The sequence below is a fragment of the Hyla sarda genome, chromosome 8 (genome assembly GCF_029499605.1).
Source record: "Hyla sarda isolate aHylSar1 chromosome 8, aHylSar1.hap1, whole genome shotgun sequence".
NCBI lineage: Eukaryota > Metazoa > Chordata > Amphibia > Anura > Hylidae > Hyla > Hyla sarda.
In genome coordinates, this window is record NC_079196.1 from 100,225,000 (window position 1) to 100,248,321 (window position 23,322).

Consider the following 23,322-nt stretch of genomic DNA (forward strand, 5'->3'; position numbering starts at 1 on the left):
ACCAAATTAGATCTTCCTACTATTCATAGGGGAAGTTTATGCCAAGTAGCCACCTTCTGGGAATTACGATCCAGCAATGGCACTAGATTAAGAGGAACATAATCAGAGGTGAAGGCTGTAACATGCACACCTAAATACTTAAATCTAGAGACTATGGGGAGACCAACCCTGGAGAGCACTGGTACAGGAGGGATAGGATCTAAAGGAAGTAGCGTGGATTTATCCCAGTTAATAGCCAAAGCAGAATAGCTGCCATATGATTCAATAAGAGTAATTAGAATGCGTAGCGAATGTGGAGCATTGCCCAAACAGAGGAGCATATCATCCGCATAAAGGACAATACGCTCCTCCAAAGTCCCATAACGAAACCCGCTAACATCAGGAGAGGCTCTAAACAATGCCGCCAGGGACTCTATGGCTACTGCAAATAGAAAGGGGGACAGAGGGCACCCCTGACAGGTACCACGCCCTAAGGGGAAGGATTGGGATAGTAAGCCATTAGCTCGAATCAGGTGATGGACAGCATTATAAAGTCAGGGGGTATGGATGCCTTTAATACACCCCTCAATGTAAAACACCCTCAGCTATTTAATAATTGGATATAGATCCTCTTTAAAATATGGAAAGCTGAGAAGTTTAGTCCTGTAAAGACATTGGAGTTAAACCATTAGACATGCAAAGGGAAAAATATTGTTCAATTGTGTTGTTTCACAGACATGACCATTGAAGCCAGAATAAATAGACAGGGGGGTCACACCAGTCCTAAGTGATGGACTTCTATAGTGTTGATTTTCAACAAATATATTTAAAGTGGTTGACATTGTGAGATAGTCCCATCAAAGTATGATTACAATTCATCAGTTGAAATTGTTGTAGGAAGCAGAGCAATTGTGATGGAATGTCAGTATGGACCAAGAAGAAAAGGATCACAGCCCAAGAAAAGTGGAGAGATTGACAGCACAACTGGGCAGATGTATAAAGCAACATGTCCAGCAAGGTGGGTACTTTCAAGCACTTACAAAGTACACATTAAATCTAGTTATCCCATGAATGGTATTTATTCCTAACAGTTAATTTTAAATCTTACTGAAAAATCTTTAGCTATAAAGAAGAAAGCTGAGGAATAAAAATACCGTATTTATCGGGGTATACCACGCACCGGCCTATAACACGCACCCTCATTTTACCAAGGATATTTGGGTAAAAAAAGTTTTTTACCCAAATATCCATGGTAAAATGAGGGTGCGTGTGTGCGCGTGTATACCCCGATATACCCCCAGGAAAGGCAGGGGGAGAGAGGCCGTCGCTGCCCGCTTCTCTCCCCCTGCCTTTCCTGGGGTCTAGAGCGCTGCTGCCGGCCCTTCTCTCCCCCTAGCTATCGGTGCCGCTGCCCGTTCTGTCCCCCTGACTATCGGTACCGGCGCCCCATTGCCGGCGCCGATAGCCAGGGGGAGAGAAGGGGCAGCGGCACCGATTGCCGGCGCCGCTGCCCCCGTTGCCTCCCCCCATCCCCGGTGGCATAATTACCTGGTTCGGGTCCACGCTGCTGCAGGCCTCCGGCGTGCATCCCCGGCGTCGTTGCTATGCGCTGCACGGCGTGGCGCATGACGTCAGTGCACCGCGCCGTGCATAGCAACGACGCAGGGGACGCACGCCGGAGGCCTGCAGCAGCGCGGATCCGACCCAGGTAATTATGCCACCGGGGATGGGGGGAGGCAATAGGGCAGCGGCACCGGCAATGGGTGCCGCTGCCCCTTCTCTCCCCCTGGCTATCGGCGCCGGCAGTGGGGCGCCGGCACCGATAGTCAGGGGGACAGAACGGGCAGCGGCGCCGATAGCCAGGGGGAGAGAAGGGCCGGCAGCAGCGCTCTAGACCCCAGGGAAGGCAGGGGGAGAGAAGCGGGCAGCGACGGCCTCTCTCCCCCTGCCTTTCCTGGGAGTGTATCGGCGTATAACACGCACATAGAATTTAGGCTAAAAATTTTAGCCTAAAAAGTGTGTGTTATACGCCGATAAATACGGTAAGTGAATTATTTCTGGTATTATTTCACTTAAAAAGGTATTCCCATCTTAGACATTCATGCCATCTGATACTGCATATGCCATAAATGTTTGCAAGATGTCCTACCTCTTACTGATCAGAAGAATGGAGTTCCTTGACCTATGTTAACTGTTTCCAAGCATCTGACAAGCAGTAGCTCCTTCTAGAACTTCCTTAGACTTGAGTGAAGAGAGCCACGCAGAAACTTGGTCATGTCTCTGAGATGTCTATGGCATTTATGGCCTATAAATGAACAGCATGGAAACACCCCTTTATCTAAGATCTGCAAAAATAAAAATCTGTGGCCTAGTCTACAGTGTTAATCTAGATAAATATAAAACTCAATGGTCAGCATTTATCATTGTAGATGTAAGTGAAGTATTTTTCTACACCTTTTTTTTGTGTGCTGGTAATGTGTAGGAGCACCAAATTTATTTACCTATTAGCGCTAAATGCCTTTTCTAAACTGCGATGCAGCATGGGAGGGTTATGAAGCGAGCTCAGGAGCTGAGCTTGCATCATACCCGCACGGTCCTAGCTGCTATTAGCAGCCAGGACCCGTGGCTGATGCCGGACATCGCAGTTCAGGCAGATGTCCTGCATTAACTTTTTTTATGCAGCGATCAAAGTTGATCGTCGCGTCTAAAGTGAAAGTGAAGGCTTCCCGGCAGCTCAGTCGGGCTAATCGGGACCTTTGCGGTAAAATCGCGATGTCCGATCAGCTAGTGGGCAGCAGGAGGGTGCCTTACCTGCCTCCTGTGCGTCCGATCGGCGATTGATTGCTCCAAGCCTGAAATCCAGACTTGAGCAATCAACTGCCGATAACACTGATCAATGGCATTGATCAGTGTATTGAATCAAGTACTGCATGTCCCTACGGGGACTATAACATTGCAAAAAAAAAAAAAGTTAATAAAGATGATTTAACCCCTTCCCTAATAAAAGTTTAAATCACCCATTTTCCTATAAAAATAAAAAAAAACTGTGTAAATAAAAATATGTAGTATCGCTGCATGCGTCAATATCCGAGCTATAAAAATATATCCTTAATTAAACCACACGGTAAATGGCGTACGGACAAAAAAATTCCAAAGTAGCGTATTTTTTGGTCACTTTTTGTGCCATAAAAAAATGAATAAAAAGTGTTCAAAAACTCAGATCAAAACAAAAATGGTACCGATAAAAACTGAGATCATGGCACAAAAAATGAGCCCTCATACCGCCCCATACGTGGAAAAATAAAAAAGTTTATAAATACATTTTCCTGCATGTAGTTATATAGGTTTGATTTTGTATTACTTCTGAAAAAAATCATAAGTAGGGTATCATTTTAATCGTATGGACCTACAGAATAAAGAGAGTGTGTCATTTTTAACGTAAAATTTACTGGGCAGAAAGGGAAGCCCCCAAAATTTACAAAATTACATTTTTTCTTCCATTTTGTCGCACAATGATTTTTTTTCTATTTCGCCATAGATTTTTGGGTAAAATGACTGATGTCACTGCAAAGTAGAATTGGTGGCGCAAAAAATAATCCATCATATGGATTTTTGGTTGCAAAATTGTAAGGGTTATGATTTTTAAAAGGTAAGGAGGAAAAAACAAAAGTGCAAAAAAGGAAAAACGGTATGAAATGGTTGTAGAGCATTTGCAAAATTTTGTGCAGGTTCAAATTTTTTGAAATTTCTCTCTTCACATACACCAAAAAGCTAAGCAAAGTCTGGGCTGGTGTAGTTTTAGAAACTTTTCACAAAAAGGCACAGTTCATAAAACCCTTCTATAACATGTGTATTGCCAAAATCAGTGGATTGCAACTCAAAATCAGCAGAAATTTTAATAATTGCAAATAAACTCTGCTTGCGCCTTTTATAGACACAAAAAAACAGTGTAAAGACAATGATAAATGTCGGCCAGTGTGTGTGTGTGTGCGTGTGTGTGTGTATGTTCCAGCATCACTTCCAAACAGCTGAAGATATTAACATGAAACTTGGTACACGTTACATATATGTCAACAGCAAACATAGGATAGGTCATTTAACCCTTACTCACCCCCATTTGCCAGGGTCGGGGTTTTAGTTTAAAGTCCCATACAAGTCTATGAGAAATATATGTTACTGCATAACTTCCAAACAGCTGGAGATATTTCAATAATACTTGGTCACATGTTACTTACCGTATTTATCGGCGTATAACACGCACTTTTTAGGCTAAAATTTTTAGCCTAAAGTCTATGTGCGTGTTATACGCCGATACACCCCCAGGAAAGGCAGGGGGAGAGAGGCCGTCGCTGCCCGCATCTCTCCCCCTGCCTTTCCTGGGGTCTAGAGCCCTGCTGCCGGCCCTTCTCTCCCCCTGGCTATCGGTGCCGCTGCCCGTTCTGTCCCCCTGACTATCGGTGCAGGCGCCCCATTACCGGCGCCGATAGCCAAGGGGAGAGAAGCGGCGCCGACAGCCAGGGGGAGAGAAGGGGCAGCGGCACCCATTGCCGGCGCCGCTGCCCCGTTGCCTCCCCCCATCCCCGGTTGCATAATTACCTGTTGCCGGGGTCGGGTCCACGCTGCTTCAGGCCTCCGGTGTGCGTCCCCTGCGTCGTTGCTATGCGCTTCACGGTGCGGCGCATTACCCAAATATCCTTGGTAAAATGAGGGTGCGTGTTGTATACCCCGATAAATACGGTATATGTCCAGTAAAAATAAATGATAGTTAATTTAGCCCTCACCTACCCCCATTTGTGAGGGTCGGGTTTTTGTTTAAAGTCCAATGCAAACCTATGGGAAGTGTATGTTCCAGCATAACTTCCGTACAGCTGGAGATATTTCGATAATACTTGGTCACATGTTACTTAAATGTCAAATAAAAATATATAATAGTTAAATTAACCCTTACCTACCCCCTTATGTGAATGATGGCCTTTTTGTCTTAAGTCCCATGCAAGTATATAGGACTTCTGGTACCTTATTACACAAGCTCCACTCTGCATCTCCTGGTAAATGCGTCAGTCCGGCTGGCAAGCTACACCCTCCCCGCATTCTATGCCCCATCTTGCAAAGACACACCCACCCTTAAAGCCACACCCCTTTTATTTTCAGCTTACTATATCTTCATCGCCACTCAGCCTCACCTGAAGATGGAATATGAGGATTAGAAAGGAGGATTAAATAGGACAAGATATGGGGTTGGGATATGAGGTCAGGGTATGAGGACTGGATATGAGGATGGAATATGGGGTTGGGATACGAGTTCGGGATATGAGGACAAAATATGGGATCAGGATTTAAGGATGGGATATGAGGACAAAATCTTCCTCCTTTTTGTTACTTTTCCTCCCCCACAAGGATTAAGTAGGAAAAACCAGGCAGCGCCGGGTACTCAGCTAGTGCTAAATATATATGCCTATGAGTACTATTGTAATCTAAGCCCCATGCTGTGTTTAGGGTTTAAAGAGATATTCCATATATCATCATCACTGGGTGATGGGTGGTAAATGATAGGCTGCTGGGAGTGCCAAATGTGTTTGAGACGTTGTATGGAGCAGTAGCATGATTCTGTGCCTTTCCATACTTCTCTGTAAAATATATGAAAAAAGAGTATTAATGTAACTGTCTTTATTTATTTGTTTACATGACCAACAGATTTAACCAGTGAAAATGATAAATTAGGTATGTAAGTACAAATACTCACAGAACTTCTCTGTATTTTCAAGGATATATATCAAAAAGGTGAAGAAATTTCCTTCTTATCGAGTTCCTACAGATCCGAAGATTGACAAGAAGTTGATTAAACTGGAACAAGAAAAAGCATTTAACTTATTAAAAAAGGATTTAGAAACAATTGAGGGTGTGTTAAGGTATGCCAATCATCATATGTACACATCTCTATTCCATACAGGCTGACTACAATAGATATACTACTAAATTGCAGCATTTACAAGATTTTCCAAGACTTTGATAATAATTGCCTATCCTTATGCCATCATTATTAGATAAGTATAGGTCATCTCTGCATCCACATTAACCAGCTGATTAAAGGAGCTGTGGCTACCCAAGAAGAGGCCATCAGTATTAACATCCATAAAAACCACTTCAGTGTATCAGTAAAAGCACTGTGGGAGCCTAAATCTGTCGCTAAATGGTTGTTACTATTTATGTCCATTTTACTGCTTTTCCTTCTTTACTAACCATACTAAAACGATATAGACATAAATACAGATTTTAAAAAGTATGCCCCATTACAAGACATGTCAGTGATCAATTAATACACCTAATGTTCTGTCCTTCGAACTTCACTGGATTACTGACTTTTCTGTGCCTCATTCACAGAAAAACAGTATATTCAGGGATCCATATTTCACAATGAACGATTTCTGAGTCAGCGTTAGTCAATAGAGTCATTCAAATGAACAGTCCTAACATAATACTGGCTAAGTTTAGACAAATTACATTCGATGCTTCTCTCATTAGATTATGACCTTCCACGAAGTAATAATTTTCTTCTGCAGATGATGAGTCTGCAAGTGAATGTGTAAGCCCATAAGGATTTAAGAAGATTAGTTATATTCACTACCCAAGGAAACTTTCCTACCTGAATCTGAATTAATCAACATTATGATGTTTAAAAAAAAATATATAGTACCCAAACATTATAAATATCATACATACATATGATTGCTTTGGCCTCTCTTCCTAGCTGCCTTTTTCTCTCCACATGAGACCTGTAGAAGACTTTACACAATCCCGCCAAAATTGCAGCAAAATTTCAATGGAATTCTGTGTTATCTAAACTAGACTAGTCTTATATTTTGACGGAATGCAGGAAGCATTCTGAATGAGATTGTGGAATCCCATTCAAATCAATTTGCAGCAATTTACGTCAGAATTTACATGGGAAAACACTAGACACTATGGGGGAGATTTATCAAAACCTGTGCAGAGGAAAAGCTGCCCAGTTGTCCATAGCAAAATCAGATTGCTTCTCTCATTTTTCACAAGGCCTCTGCAAAATCAAATAAGCGATCTGATTGGTTGCTATGGGCAACTTTTCCTCTGCACAGGCTTTGATAAATATCCCCCTATATTAGCTTTCTTGTTAAGTGCTGTAGTTTTAGAAAAAATCTGCTGAATACACACATGTTCATTAGCCTGCAATATTCATGAGCTGCCGATTTGTATTGCCCACCTGCCAGTTGTTGACAGTGTTCGATATATTCACAAAAGGGGCGGACACAGACAGCAGAGGGCCCCTGTGCAAAAAAAAAAGTACTTTGCCATAAAATTGCACTGCAACTCACATTAATCTGCAGCATTAGGTAGGCAGCCAGCAGTACCCCCACATTAGGTAGCATAGATTCCCCACATTAGGTAGCATAGATTCCACACATTAGGTAGCTTAGATTCCCCACATTAGGTAGCTTAGATTCCCCACATTAGGTAGCTTAGATTCCCCACATTAGGTAGCATAGTTTCCCCACATTACTTGCACGACGTCCCTCATCAGACCCGGGTCGGCTGCAGACTCGCTGTCTAAAGTGCCCGCTACACTATTATGCGCCGCTGACGCTTTATCAGAGGTAGCACAGCGAAGGGTGGCGGGCCCCCTCACACGCTGGGTCCCTGTGCAGCTGAACAGGTTGCACAGGCGATATGTACACCCCTGATGATTAGACATAACACTGGCAGTCACTGCTCTTGGGCAAACCAAATCACCATTTCTTGAATATCGCATTTGTCACGTACAGCCCTCAGGACCTGGCGTACGGACACATACACGCCTCTCAGAAAAGAGTGAGCGGACGAAAGAACCACAAAACCAGCAGAATATTTACTCTAATATTCTAACTCTAATCTGCAACCGCGGCACGTTCACTCTCGGCTCCCTTGAGCACACGCTCTGCTCCCGTATGAGCCAGTGACACAACTTAAATACACACTGTTTGTAGGTCCCCGTGTGTTTCCTGCACAGGTGACCTCGGCTGGGAAGGTATAGGGGTACTCTGCTTCCCCGCTCACTTTCACACACACCTACCACTATAGGCCCTAAAAATTAGCTACACACACCCCAAAACCAGTCCACATGCCCACACACCAATACGCTGCCACCATCTATCAGTAGGCCGATAGAACGCCTCTGTTCATACACAGATTCTTACACTCTGCACTTTGACACCAAAACTATCTAACGGCACGAGCCACACTTATACACTAATACAACTATATAAGCTATAGGGCTTTAGGTTCGTTAGAGCATACAAGGCTACGCATTAAAGTTATGGCTTTAATGTACATAAAGGGTACAGTACTTAATTAAAAAAAAGAGTTAACGAAACAGACATACAAAATGTGCAAAACAGTTATACAAAATAAAAGGGGAATAAAAATCAGAAGAGTTCCATACTTAACGTTGTTGAGTAAAGTCCTAATCCGTCCTGGGGCCAAGGAAGAAAATAGCGGCACAAGTCCATTCAGAATGGGCCCCAAACTTGTAACAACCAGCTTGTGTTGGACCACCACTTTTATGGGTGCAGCAGAGGGTTGGGTTAGAAGGGAGGTCTCCAGTGTCTTCTTAGATCAGCCCACATCATCCCACCTCCCAAATGTCCCAACCTCCTCTCAAACCCAGATTGATAGTCCATAAATCATAACTCCCATCATACACAACAGATGTGAAATAGATGGCAGTACACTTATTGATATGGTGACATTATAACGCACATTTTGATAGGATACATGAAGGGGTTATACATAGGTATAGGATACATACAGCTTAGGGATACATACAGCTTAATCTATGGGTACAATGGGGTCATGTTTGGGTTCTACATACTGCCTATTATTTGGGGATCATGATTCTGGGGGATATGTAACTATGGCTACTAAGGGGAGCCCTGAAAAACATATTTCTACGCTGGGACATATTTCACTATATGTAAAATGTAAACCTTTTGTTCCAGTTGGCACCAAACTGGCAGGATATGCATGATTAACCCAATCAGCAAACTAGCTGTCTTGAGGCTCCTCACAGCTAGGGGCCAAGGGATATGTTAAGTAACTGACAACAGGGAGATAACCAAATGGAGGCAAGATCAAACAGGACAGGGGGGTATACAGCCAAAGGAAAATAATCAAAGGTCAAGAGGATATATACATTTCAAACAGGGTCCCAGACAGTAAGGAGACAGAGATCCACCATATTTTCCCCAAAAAATATCCTCAGCCTATATTCACTACAGCATTCTGTAGTCTTCAGCAAAAAATAGTGATTTTATTAAAGCCACCTTAAAAAAAAAAAAAAAGAAAACTAATAGAGAAACTAAATCAAGGTCAATGTCACCAGGTTTATGCTGCCCTTAGAAAAGGCTTCATAAATCTCCTCATGGTCTCTTTAAATAAAGACAAATAATCTTTTCTTGATTTCACTCCTCCACAGGATTTTTTTCTGCTCATTTTCCCTTGTTAGACTATTGGCAGTGCTCAATAGATGCTGGAACATTATATATATTAAATATACTCCTGTTGCTGTAGATGGAAATAAGATGGCATTTAAAAAGAAAAAGAAAAAATTTTTCATAGCTACAAGTGTCCAGAAGGTGTGGCTAAGCCTGTTCTCTCTCACACTCCTTCCTCTGATGGTTGATGCAGAGAAAAGGCCTGTGTCAGAATCTGCACATGCATAGAGGTGCACTGAAGCCATTGCCCACAGCTGAGACAGCACATGATCACCGCACATGTGCCGCTTTCATAACACGTGTGCAGGTATTGGAATGTAGAGCCAGGGCTTGGTCCAGGAAGTCAAGCCCAATAGATCAGTCAAGCATAAGAGGGAGGGGTAAGGGAGTAAAGAGGTAAGAAATGCGGCAGAATGTGAACAGCTCAGCCATGCCTCATGAACTCTAGTTGGCATGAGTAAGATAAGATTTTATAATCTGATACTCACCTACCAAAAAACACAGAATCCCTCTAAAAATACAGGAATGAACAGATGTGGAGGTGTAGAATCAAAAAACAATTATTGATCTTTACTTACTCATTGCACCCATATACAATTGAATTTAGTTATCAATAATGTAACCAGTGAATAAACTGTATATAACTCCATAGATGAGATTTATCAAAACATGTGACTAGGAAAAGTTGACCAGTTGCCCAGAACAACCAATTAGATTTCGTGTTTAATTTTTTTAAGACTTTTTAAAAAGTGATCTGATTGGTTGCTATAGGCAAATTGTTAATTTTACAGAAAAACAAAACAACGTAGTCTCAAGGTGATAACAGGTGCTCAACCCCAAGTGCAATTGTGCACTCATACAATGGGGTAGAGGACCCGCACCTATGGACAAAAGTGGGGTTTCAATCCTGTGGTAAATATATACAATGATATTAGCTAATCCTCAAAACTGATGTAAAAATGAGACATTAGCCAGTATATCCTTATATGAAGGACATACCTGAGCCCGCACACCACGCCAAGATTTCTCATGTGATGCGGGACCTTACCACTAACCTTTTTTGCCTGGCCAGATGCATAGAACCAGGAACCAGATATACAGCAGCCTAAGGTCCAACTTGCAGACTGCTCCCCAGTCGCCTCCAGTGTAAACTCAGCACACATACAATGGGAGGGGGGAGACAGTTTACAAGCCCCACCCTTGCTGGTCTAGATATAACAGGCCTCACAGGTGAAACCCCCAACGCTACCCAATAAGATAAAAGGGTGCATTGGTATAAGCCTTAAAAGATGCTTGCCGGCTTATATTTGCATGGACATGGCTATAGCAGGAAACTCAACCCCAAGTGCAATTGTGCACCTTCGCTGGGGTGGAGGCCCTGCACTTGTCAACCGTTGCTAAGGGCGATGTCCCCAGCAAAAATTGCATACAATGGAGAATGCCTGCAGACGGTCACAAGTACCACAATCACATCCTGACACCTGATAAACGTGTATATGGATGCGAACAACATGACTAACTTTAAACAGAAAAACAAAACAACGTAGTCTCAAGGTGATAACAGGTGCTCAACCCAAAGTGCAATTGTGCACTCATACAATGGGGTAGAGGACCCGCACCTATGGACAAAATTGTTTATTTTACCTACTGAAAAATGTCAAAAGATTCAGTGCAAATTAGAGCTGCAGTTTATGATTATTTTAACAATTGATTTGTTGTTGATAATTTCATCGATTTAATCAGAAAAAAAATCAAAATGAAAAAAAAAAAAAAAGGGTTTAACAGCCGGCTGCTGTACAGGTTCATTAATATTTTATTTTAGTTCAGACAGTTACCCATGCAGCAATATCAAATATGTTAATTTCTCTATCGGCTCCATTGGGGGACACAGACTATGGGTATATGCTGGTGTCTCTAGGAGGTTCGACACTATGGCAACAAGAAAAGTCTGCTCCTCCCAGCAGGGTATACCCGCCCACAGGCACCTGAGGTAATCAGTTTTTGCTTAGAGTCTAAGGAGGGTAGACACTGTGTGGAGTTCTCTCCAGACCAGGTCTCATATTTTTTATTTTCTTAGTTAGGGAATGTGTTAGCTTTTTTATTCCTTTTTCTTTCCTGTTTTCAGGTGGGGACTCAGGAACATAGCGTTCACTGTTTCCTCATTGCGAGAGGTGGCAGGCAACTTTGATGTACTGTTAACCCCCTCTCGCCAACGGTCAGCGTCTGGGGTTGCACCTCATGGGTCTGGGTCCCCCTTCTTTCCCTGCTCGTCTCGCTTTTCAAGCCCGGCATGATGCAGGTGACAAAATGCTGACTGAAGACTTCATGACTAAAGACTCCATTAGGTAAGTTCTTCTGACTAAAGGTTAGTATAATTCCACCCTTTTCTTGCAGGTCCTAGGATTCTTCATCCTCTGGAGACCCCCTACTTCAGCCCACTCCTCTTTATTGTTATCTCCTGAATTGTGGGGAACCCTTTCAGGCAATGGGGGCTTAAAATCAGTGGTGTAGGACTGTGCAGGTCTTTCCTTTTTCTTCAGCGTCTATTCATTCAGACGCCGACACTACTTGGGCAGTTACTTTTATTTCCTCCTGCTCTCTCAGTGAGCGCGGCCCCTATCTCCGGCCATGTCGCTCACTGCGCCGGAACACAGCCCTGCTCTCCTGTGCTCTCCTATCGGCAGCAGTTACCTTAATTTCGGCAGCAGAGCACTGCCGACTCCTCCTGCGCTTTCAGTGAGCGCGGCCCCTATATCCGGCCATATCGCTCACTGCGCCGGAATACAGCCCTGCTCTCCTGTCGGCAGCGTCGTGCTGCCGGCGGTGGTTTTTATTTATGGGAGCGAGGACGCCATTAGAGCCCGGCCATTTTTCTTTCTCTGGCCGCGGGCCCTTGTCGGGCCTTAACCCCGCCCACTCACAGCCGCGGGAATCCTTTTCTCTCCCCTTCTCTGTATGCGGCCAGTCCCTTCTCTGCCAATCAGCGCTAAGCCCGTGCAGAGGCTTTCTGAGGGCCAATGTGTGGCGCCCTTTGGCTAGGCCGGTCTCTCTCTCTTCTCATTGGCTATGCTTCTTCTCCCTCGCTCTCTCCCCTCAGCCGTGCAGGGCTCCTCACAGCCGCTACCTTATTGGGGACACATACACTGAGTAATCTGATTCTAAAAAAAAAAATATAATAATAATAATAAATTTAAATAAATATATAGAATGGAGGTGTCCGGCCTGGTCACCTATTGTTCTTGCAGGGGTTAGCAACTCTACCATACTTGGTTTTGCTAAACCCACTTGCTCCGCCTGCACCACTGCTTCCCCTGCTATTTCTACCACTCGCCCAGTCTATATCGACTTGGCTCAGGTCTCCCGTTCTGTGGTGACAGCCTTGGAGAGGTCGGCCCTACGCCAGCCCTCTAGAGGGTCCCGCTCTCCCCCTATACTAACCGCTCTCGCAAGCGTCATAAAGGAGGTTCATCTGGCTCACCTCGTTCCCATTTTCCTGGAGAACTTGTGGATGGAGTTTCCGATTGGATACATCTGACATGGTGCACTCATTGGTTTCAGCCATAGAGACACCTTCCATCTAGTGGACCCAGGAATTTTGGACGTGGCTCCAGAAATTTCCTTTCACAGGGGACAGCACGTATATGCCTGATGTGGTGTACTCATTGGTTTCGGCCATAAGAGACACCTTTCAGCTAAAGGACCCAGGAACTTCGGACGCAGTCCAGAAGTTTCCTCTCATCAGGATCTTCGGACGTAGCTCCAGAAATTTCCTTTCATAGAGGATCGCATGGATAATCCTGTTGTGGTGTACTCATTGGTTTCGGACGTAAGAGACACCTTCCAACTGAAGGACCCAGGAACTTCGGCTTGGTCCAGAAGTTTCCTCTTATCGTGCCCGACCTCTTCCAGGGCTGCCTCACTTCGTCCCCATTCAACTAGAGGACTTGTGGGTGAGGTTTCTGATTCGGCCTCCGACTCAAGGAACGCACGGATGCCTGATGTGGTGTACTCATTGGTTTCGGCCATAAGACACACTTTCCATCTAAAGGACCCAGGAACTTCGGACGTGGCTCCAGAAGTCTCCTTGCTTCGTGCCCGACCAGCACCAAGGCTTTCAGCTCTCAAGCTGAATTTTACGCCCTGCTGGTTTCCACCTGGAGGCACCCTGACAAGAAGGTTCGAGCGCGGTATCCCTTTGCCATGGACCTCATTGCTTGGTGGACCTCCTCTCCAACTGTGGATCTATCAGTCTCCCGCCTCTCTAAGGCGCCTACCCGACTGTTGGCTGATGCGGCTGCCTTTAAGGATCCAGCAGACATGAAGGTGGAGACTTTGGCAAACTTTGCCTTCGAGACAGCAGGTTCTTCCTGATTTTGCTTCAGCCTGGGTGTCAAAGGCCCTTTCAGTATGGTCTCCCAACTCCGCAAGGGTAGTCTTCAAGATCCCTCTAGAGGATTTGTTTAATCTAGCTCTCCGATGCTCCACAGATGGAGATTTTCTGTGTTCTGCTTCCATGCACAGCCACTGTGCTGCCTTTGCCACAAGCTACCTGGTAGCCACCGTCCCTCCTTATGGCTTAAAGCCTGGAATGCGGACGCCGCCTTCAGGAAATGAGGCGACGGGCGGAGTAGAGTTCTTTATTACCTCTGATAAGGCTCACAGAACCGTCGTAAGTCCTCCTTCTGGTTCTGCGGACCTTTGGTACCATCAAGGGGTACAAACAATGGTCCAGCCAGGTGCTTTCACAGGAAGAAGGCTCCCTCCTTCCGGACCTGCCCCGGAGGTTGGCTATCCTTTCCGGCCGTTTTGCGGCCCCATCAGGCACCCGTAGGCCCTCCTCGGTATGAAGGGTCGCCCCCACCCGCCGACCTTTCTCGGGTGGTTGGTCGCCTCTTACTCTTCCAGGACGCCTTGACTACACACACTCAGGACTCCTAGGTCAGGGATGTGGTAGTCAACGGATGCAGGATTGAATTTGCTTCCCTTCCTTGGGATTGCCTTTTTCTTTCCTGGACCCTCCGGTTCCCCTTTCTAGCGGAAGCAGTTCGGGACACGCCCCAGCTCCTTTTTTATCCAGGGAGTAATTGTCCCGGTTCCTTCAGGGGAACGTTTTTGAGGTTTATTCCAACCTCTTTGTGGTCCCCAAGAAAGGCGTTTCTGTTCTCCCACTCTTGGTTCTCGAGTATCTCAGCCAGCATCTTCTGCCTTCTATCCTGAATGGTGTCTCTCCGTTCGGTGCTGGTGTCCATTGTTCACGGGGAGTTTTCTTTCCTCGGTGGACATCAAGGATGCCTTCCTCCACATCTCATTGTTTCCCGGTCGTCAGCCGTAGCTCCGCTTTGCCACGGACAGTCATTTCCTATTGTGGCTCTCCATTTCGGTCTGACCACTTCTCTGCGGACCTTTCACAAAGTCCTGGCGCCTGTAATAGCCCCCTTTATGGACAGCAGTTGTTTCCGTGATTCCTTACTTGGACGATCTCCTGATCAGAGCTCCAGCAGGGCCCAGATCCTTGAAAGTCTTCTGGGATGTGGTCTTTCTCAGATGGTCCTCAGCCATCCAAGGCAAGTGGTCCCTTCATCCGGAGGGGTTTGCAGTGACCTGCAACCTCTGGGGCGCTCCAGGCGTGGACCTCTGCACGTTCCGCCACAACCAAACCATTTACTTCTATTGGTCAGGCTTTGCCCTTCCTTATCTGTTCCCTCCCCTTCCCCTCCTTTTGGGGTCCTAGGACGTGGTACGTCGTCATAGTCAGGCTCCTGAACGACTTTCCGCTGCGCCTTCCCTATCGTCCAGACCTCTGGTATCAGGTCTCCTTGGCCACCTCTATTTACCGTCTCTGTTTTTGACGGCGTAGCGGTTGAGACAGCGGTTCGGAGGAACCGCGGTTTCTCTTCCCAAGTGGTTTGCACCATGCGGAGGGCTCACAAGCCTTCCCCTGCAAAGATTTACCACCATACCTGGCGGTCTTATTTCTGTTGGTGTGACACTCAGACTTTTTTCTTCGGTCGTTTCCATTCTTTTCCAACGTTCTCTGGCATTAAATTATCATGTCCGAACCTAGTTCAGGGAGTGGCACAAGCTGCCCCTCCTTATCAGTCTCCTTTTTTCCCTTGGGACTTGCACTGGGTCTTGGATGGCCTGCAAGGCCCCCCTTTTGAACCTCTCAGGGACATTTCCCTTCGCCTCCTTCCCCGGAATGTGGCGTTCCTTATTGCTCTTCCCTCTGTTAGGGGGGTGTCAGAGCTGCCAGCTCTCTCCTGCAATTCTGCTTTCCTGGTTGTATACCAGGAGAAGTTGTTTTGTGTTTCCGTCCAGGTCGGTCCTTCGTACCTGATATGGCTTTGACCTTTTCATCTCAATAGGTCATCGTCCTTCCCTCCTTTTGTCCGGCCTTTTCTCATCTCTGGAGCGTTTGTTCCACAACCTGTTGTGGTTGTTGGACAAGACAACCATTTTGGGAGCTTACCGCTGCAAGGGGAAGATCCACCCTTCAGGGTTTGGCTCATTCCATCCGTTGTTTGGGGCATCCTGGGCCTCCGCTACGTGGCTTCGGCCTTGCAGTTCTGTGAGGCGTTCACGTGGTCGTCTTTGCACAAGGTGCTACCAGATTCATGCCCTTGCATCAGCTGATGCTACTCTGGGCTGTAAGACGTTGCAGGCGGTGATGGTCCACCGTCCACCTGTCTGATTCCTTACCCGCCCAAGGGACGGCTTTGGTACGTCCCATAGTCTGTGTCCCCCAATGGAGCCGATAAAGAAAAGGAGATTTTTATGCTTACCGTAAAATCTCTTTCTCAAAGGATCCATTGGGGGACACAGCTCCCACCCTGTTCTGGTGTTTCTATTTCAATCATCTGTCCGAGGTTGTGTTCAGTTACCTTTTCTTCTGGTTGCTCTGACAGTCGGTGTTTTTTTCTGGACCTGTCGGTCTTCACCTATTGCTCTGGAACTAAACGATTTACCTCTGGTGCCTGTGGGCTGGTATACCCTGCTGGGAGGAGCCGACTTTTCTTGTTGCCATAGTGTCAAACCTCCAAGAGACAGCAGCATATACCCATAGTCTGTGTCCCCCAATGGATCCTTCGAGAGAGAGATTTTACGGTAAGCATGAAAATCTTTTTATTTTATTTTGTTTTTCTGCGTGATTGGAGAGCAGTGCGTCAGCGGAGAGTGGGACTGAAAGTCAGGGCTCATCACTTAGGGACTTCACTTACAGAGGCCGCGGCGGTGCCGGATTTGCAGTACCCACAGGCATAGTGCCTGAACACTCCCGCCTGCAGCAGCCTCATAACCGCCAGCACCCGCTGCAACAAATATCGGCAGATTTTTCGATAGCTGGATTCGTCGACAACGAACCACTTTATCTAATATTATGGATAAAATCGAATAATCGTTGTAGCCCTAGTGCAAATCTATTTTTGTTGTAAAATAATGGTTTCATTAACCAGTAGTAAAACCATTATTGTGTTGACTATTTTTCTTTTGTGGTTTATTTTGTCCTACAGATGGTATGTCCAGCTACCTGATCAGGAAGCGCATCAGTATCACAACCTGGATTCAGGTTGTTTCTCGTCTTCACCCACTTCATTTCAGCCACCTAATGAGGAAGAGGATGAGATGATTTGTGAGGAGAGTTCTACCCTTTCTTCTCGTCTGCATCCTTGTGTGTCTGATAAAATCCGGGAACTGGTTGCCAAAGGCATTGATGAGGTTTATTCTGTCAGGAAACAGCTAAGGTAAAGATACAACTAATATTTTCACACTCTGTAAATTAGTGCTGGGTGGTATACCGGTTCATACCGAATACCGGTGTGTTTTTTCTGTACAATATACATTTTTACCTATACCGCAATACCGGTCGGGCTCCCCCCCCCCTTCCCTTGATTGAATGAACAATTAGCTGCAGCGCTGTTCCCACATCGGGGGACTAATCATGTTACCCTCAGGCGCTGCTCTCCTTCTCTTCCTGTGAGCCGCGGGGCTGTAAATGAATGAGTTGTGAGCCGCGGGCACAGAACTTCTGTTCAGAGAACGGAAGCTGTCACCTCCCCCTGCAAACACAGAAAGCCAGTGGGCCGCGGGCACTGCAGAGCTTCTGATCAGAAGTTCTGCAGTGCCCGTGACCCACTGGCTTTCATCAAATGTATTGCTCACGTCAAAATGTCCCCTTTAAGACTACAAACCTCAGGAGTCCAGCTCCCATCAGAGGTACAGATTCGTCACAGCCTCGTCCTGCAGAGTAACACCTTGCTTTGAAACCACCTGTGCTGATTTGCACCACCAAAGTAATAAAAGGTAGTAATTGGTAGTAGGGACTCTCATTCCCTTCCTGGCCAGTCCAGGTTTTTTAACCTAGTCAAAATCATCCGAAAATCCAGGACAGGAAGGAAGACTACACCACAAACCTCAGCAGTCCGGGTTTTAGTGCTGAGACCTCCACTAATCAGGAAAACGAGCAGTGTCTTTTTGCCTTATAACAGAGCTGTAAGACAAAGATCAGCTGGAAAGTTCACTACTGCACTTACCCCCACTTATTCTCCTGATTTTTATTTTTTAAGGCAAAGCATCACTTTTTGACAGTGGGTGAACCAGCTGTCAGTTTCCTTTTAACTTGACCAATCCTTTGCCTTTTAACCCCTTTCAGACACAACTGGTGCCAGAAAGTTAAAGAGATTTGTAAATTACTTCTATTAAAAAATCTTAATCATTCCAGTACTTATTAGATGCTGTGTACTACAGAGGAAATGGTTTTCTTTTAGGAACACAGAGCTCTCTGCTGACATCATGACCACAGTGCTTTCTGCTGACATCTCTGTCCATTTTAGGAACTGTCCAGAAAAGCATATGTTTGTTATGGGGATTTTCTCCTACTCTGGACAGTTCTTAAAATGGACAGCGATGTCAGCAGAGAGCACTGTGGTCATGATGTCAGCAGGAGATAGGGGACAGAAAAAAAAGAGGACAGCGCCTCGCGTAATACTGTGGGCTGAAAACCCGAGTGCCCTTTGAAATGATGCTCACCTTTGGTAAGTCTTGGTATATAGCATATCACCCCTCACAGGGGGTAGGATGTGGTGGAGATGTGGTACCGCTGGCTGCAGCCCGCAGAGACGGCCGGTCTCCCGTCGGGTATCGGCAAAAGTCGAGCAGGATCAGTACAGGAAAAATAGTTCTGCTTATGGCGCTGCCTTGTGGATATCACAGTCACGGAGGAGACGGTGTAAAAAAAGTAGCTGGTACACTGGTAGCAATTGATAAAGAAGGAACTATCCTTCAAAACGCATCTTGCACACCATGTAAAAAGGTTAAATGTGTTTAATAAATACATTGTTACTTTTTTACACCGTCTCCTCCGTGACTGTGATATCCACAATGATGTCAGCAGAGAGCTATGCGGGGTCCCATGTGTGGATGTTAATTTTTTTACGTTTATGTCAGAACCGCTGAAAAATCAGCCACCCCTGTGCAAATCACCAATTTAGGCCTCAAATGTACATAGTGCGCTCTCACTCCTGAGCCTTGTTGTGCGTCTGCAGAGCATTTTACGCCACCATATGGGGTATTTGTGTTACAAATTTTGGGGGTCTTTTTTTCCTTTTACCGCTTGTGAAAAAAAAAAAACTATGGGGCAGTACCAGCATGTTAGTGTAATTTTTTTTATTTTTTTACCCTAACAGGCTGGTGTAGCCCCCAACTTTTCCTTTTTTCACAAGGGGTAAAGGGAGAAAAAGCCCCCAACATTTGTAACGCAATTTCTCCTGAGCACGGAAATAACCCATATGTGACCCTAAACTGTTTCCTTGAAATATGACAGGGCTCCGAAGTGAGAGCGCGCAATGCGCATTTGAGGACTAAATTCGGGATTGCATAGAGGTGGACATAGGGGTATTCTAAGCTAGTGATTCCCAAACAGGGCGCCTCCAGCTGTTGCTAAACTCCCAGCATGCCTGGACAGTCAGTGGCTGTCCAGAAATGCTGGGAGTTGTTGTTCTGCAACAGCTGGAGGCTCCGTTTTGGAAACACTGCCATACGATACGTTTTTCATTTTTATTGGGGGTGGGGGGGCAGTGTAGTGTTTTTACCCTTCATTATGTGTTAGTGTGGTGTAGTGTAGTGTTTTTCGGGGTCCATTCACACTGGCGGGGGATTACGGTGAGTTTCCCACTAGGAAAAATTTGCCGCAGCTCAAACTTGAAATCAAGAAAACCACTGTAAACCCGCCTGTGTGAATGTACCCTGTACTGACAGACCATACATGCTGGGAGTTTTATTTTTGCAACAGCTGGACGCACACTGGTTGGAAAACCTTCAGTTAGGTTCTGTTACCTAACTCAGTATTTTTCAACCAATGTGCCTCCAACTGTTGCAAAACTACAACTCCCAGCATGTACTAATCGCGGAAGGGCATGCTGGGAGATGTAGTTATGCAACAGTTGGAGGTACGCAACTACAACTCCCAGCATGTCGAGACAGCTGTTTTCTGCTTGGGCATGCTGGGATTTGCAGTTTTGCAACATCTGGAGGGCTACAGTTTAGAGACCACTGCACAGTGATCTCCCAACTGTGGCCCTCTAGATGTTGCAAAACCACAAATCCCAGCATGGCCAGACAGCAAACTGCTGTGTAGGCATGCTAGGAGTTGTAGTTTTGCAACATCTAGATGGCCACAGTTTAGAGACCACTGTATAGTGGTCTCAGACTGTAGCCCTCCAGATGTTGCTAGGCAACTCACTGGCTTCCGTAGGATCCAGGGAGCCGCATCGCCGTCCTCTGCTGCCGCCGATCACCGCCGCGTGCTGCCGCCGCCGATGGGTAGGAGGACTTCGGTGCCGTTCCCCGTCGGTTCTCCCGTTCTGCCCGGCCTACTGTGGGTGGGCAGAACGGAGGAACCCCCCCGCCCCCGATCTGCTATTAATCGTCACTTGTGAACGACCAATAGGAGGGGTGGCACCCCTGCCACCTCACTCCTATCCCTTCAGGGGGATCGTGGGTGTCACTGGAGACCCGTATGACCCGGAATGGCCGCAAATCACCGGTGTGAATTAACCGGCAATTTGTGGTGATCGTCGACATGGGGGGGATGGGGGGAGGCTGGTCAGGACCTCCCTGGGCATTTGCACCCGGTCAGCGGCGGGGACCGAAATTCCCATGGGCGTACAGGTACGCCCTGGGTCCTTAAGTACCAGGGAGCGAAGGCGTACCTGTATGCCCTGGGTCCCTTAGTGGTTAAAGGGGTATTCCAGTGGAAAACTTTTTTTTTTTATCAAATGGTGCCAGAAAGTTAAACAGATTTGTAAATTACTTCTATTAAAATATCTTAATCCTTCCAGTACTTATTAGCTGCTGAATACTACAGAGGAAATTATTTTTCTTTTTGGAACACAGAGCTCTCTGTTGACATCATGACCACAGTGCTCTCTGCTCCATTTTAGGAACTGTCCAGAGTAGGAAAAAATCCCCATAGAAAACATATGCTGCTCTGGGCAGTTACTAAAATGGACAGAGATGTCAGCAGAGAACACTGTGGTCCTGATGTCAGCAGAGAGCACTGTGTTCCAAAAAGAAAATAATTTCCTCTGTAGTATTCAGCAGCTGATAAGTACTAGAAGTTGTAAGATTTTTTAATAGAAGTAATTTACAAATCTGTTTAACTTTCTGGCGCCAGTTGATTTAAAAAAAAGAAGAAAAAAAGTTTTCTACCGGCATACCCCTTTAAGGACCCGAGCATTTTTTTTACATCTGACCACTGTCACTTTAAGCATTAATAACTCGAGGATGCTTTTACTTTTTATTCTGATTCCGAGACTGTTTTTTCATGACATATTCTACTTTATGTTAGTGGTAAATTTTCGGCGATACTTGCATGATTTCTTGATAAAAAATTCCAAAATTTGATGGAAAATTTTAAAATTTAGCATTTTTTTTTCAGTTTTGGAAGTCTCTGTTTATAAAGAAAATGGACATCCCAAATACATTTTATATGATTCACATATACAATATATCTACTTTGTGTTTGCATCATAAATTTACATGTTTTTACTTTTGGAAGACACCAGAGGGCTTCAAAGTTCAGCAGCAATTTTCCAATTTTTCACAACATTTTCAAAATCTGAACTTTCAGGGACCAGTTCAGTTTTGAAGTGGATTTGAAGGGCCTTTATATTAGAAATGCCCCATAAATGACCCCATTATACAAACTGCACCCCTCAAACTATTCAAAATGATATTCAGAAAGTGGGTTAACCCTTTAGGTGTTTCACAGGAGTAGCAGCAAGTGAAGGAGAAAATTCAAAATCTTAATTTTTTACACTTGCATGTTCTTGTATTTTTACAAGGGGTAAATGGCGAGAAATCTCCCTTAAATTTGTAACCCAATTTCTCTTGAGTAAGGGAATATCTCATATGTGTATGTCAAGTGTTCTGCGGGCGCAGTAGAGGGCTCAGAAGGGAAGGAGCGACAATGGGATTTTGGAGAGTGAGTTTTTCTGAAATGGTTTTTGGGGGTCATATCACATTTAGGAAGCCCCTATGTGCCATAACAGCAAAAAACAAACAAACACATGGCATACTATTTTGGAAACTTCACCTCAAGGAACGTAACAAGGGGTCCACTGAGCCTTAACACACCACAGGTGTTTGATGACTTTTCGTTAAAGTTGGATGTGTAAATGAATTATTTTTTTCCCACAAAAATGCTGGTTTTCCCCCAAATTTTACATTTTTACAAGGGGTAATAGGAGAAAATGGCCACCAAAATTGGTAACCCCATTTCTTCTGTGTATGGAAATACCCCATATGTGGATGTAAAGTGCTCTGCTGGCGCACTACAATGCTCAAAAGAGGAGGAGCGCCATTGGGCTTTTGGAAAAAGAGAATTTGTTTGGAATGGAAGTCAGGGACCATGTGTGTTAACAAAACCCACACATGTGACCCTATTTCGGAAAGTACACCCTTCACAGAATGTAATAAGTGGTGCAAGTGAGCATTTACACCCCACTTGCGTTTGCCAGATCTTTGGAACAGTGGGCTGTGCAAATGAAAAATTTAACTTTTCATATTCATGGACTACTCTTCAAAAAAATCTGTCAGACACCTGTGGGGTGTAAATGCTCACTGTGCCCCTTACTACATTACTTGAGGGGTGTAGTTTCCAAAATGGGGTCACGTGGGGGGCGGGGGAGTCCACTGTTCTGGCACTATGGAGGCTTTGTAAACACACATGGCCTTCAATTCCATACACATTCTCTCTCCAAAAGCCCAATGGCGCTCCTTCTCTTCTGAGCCCTGTAGTGACCCGCAGAGCACTTTACAGCCACATATGGGGTATTCATATGCTCAGAAGAAATGGTGTTACAAATTTGGGGGGGCCTTTTTCCTATTGCCCCTTGTGAAAATGTAAAATTTGGGATAACACCAGCCATTTAGTGAAAAAATTATTTTTTTAAATTTTCATGCCCAACTTTAACAAAAATTCTTCAAACACATGTGGGGTGTTAAGGCTCACTATACCCCTTGTTACATTCCATGAGGAGTGTAGTTTCCAAAATGGGGTCACATGTGGGTGTTTTTTTTTTTTTTTTGCATTTATGTCAGAACCGCTGTAACAATCAGCCACCTCTGTGCAAATAACCTCAAATGTACATGGCGCTCTTACTCCTGAGACCTGCTGTACACCCACAGAGCATTTTACGTTCACATATGGTGGTCTTTTTTCCCCATTTACCTCTTGTGAAAATTAAAAGTATGGGGCAACACCAGCATGTTAGTGTAGAAAATTAAATTTTTTTACAAGAACATGCTGGAGTAGACCCCGACTTTACCTTTTATTAAGGGGTGA

The 23,322-nt window shown here is 45.2% G+C and overlaps 1 protein-coding gene across 3 annotated transcripts in view; it reads left to right on the forward strand.

Annotated features, from left to right (window-relative positions):
- Positions 1–23,322, forward strand: part of CARF (calcium responsive transcription factor) — a 77,682-nt gene that overhangs the window by 28,826 nt on the left and 25,534 nt on the right. For all 3 annotated transcript variants that reach the window (XM_056533900.1, XM_056533902.1, XM_056533903.1), the window contains 3 exons: positions 877–997; positions 5,745–5,888; positions 16,991–17,221. In XM_056533900.1, the coding sequence (XP_056389875.1) occupies positions 877–997; positions 5,745–5,888; positions 16,991–17,221 (496 nt within the window). The remainder of the gene's footprint in view (positions 1–876; positions 998–5,744; positions 5,889–16,990; positions 17,222–23,322) is intronic.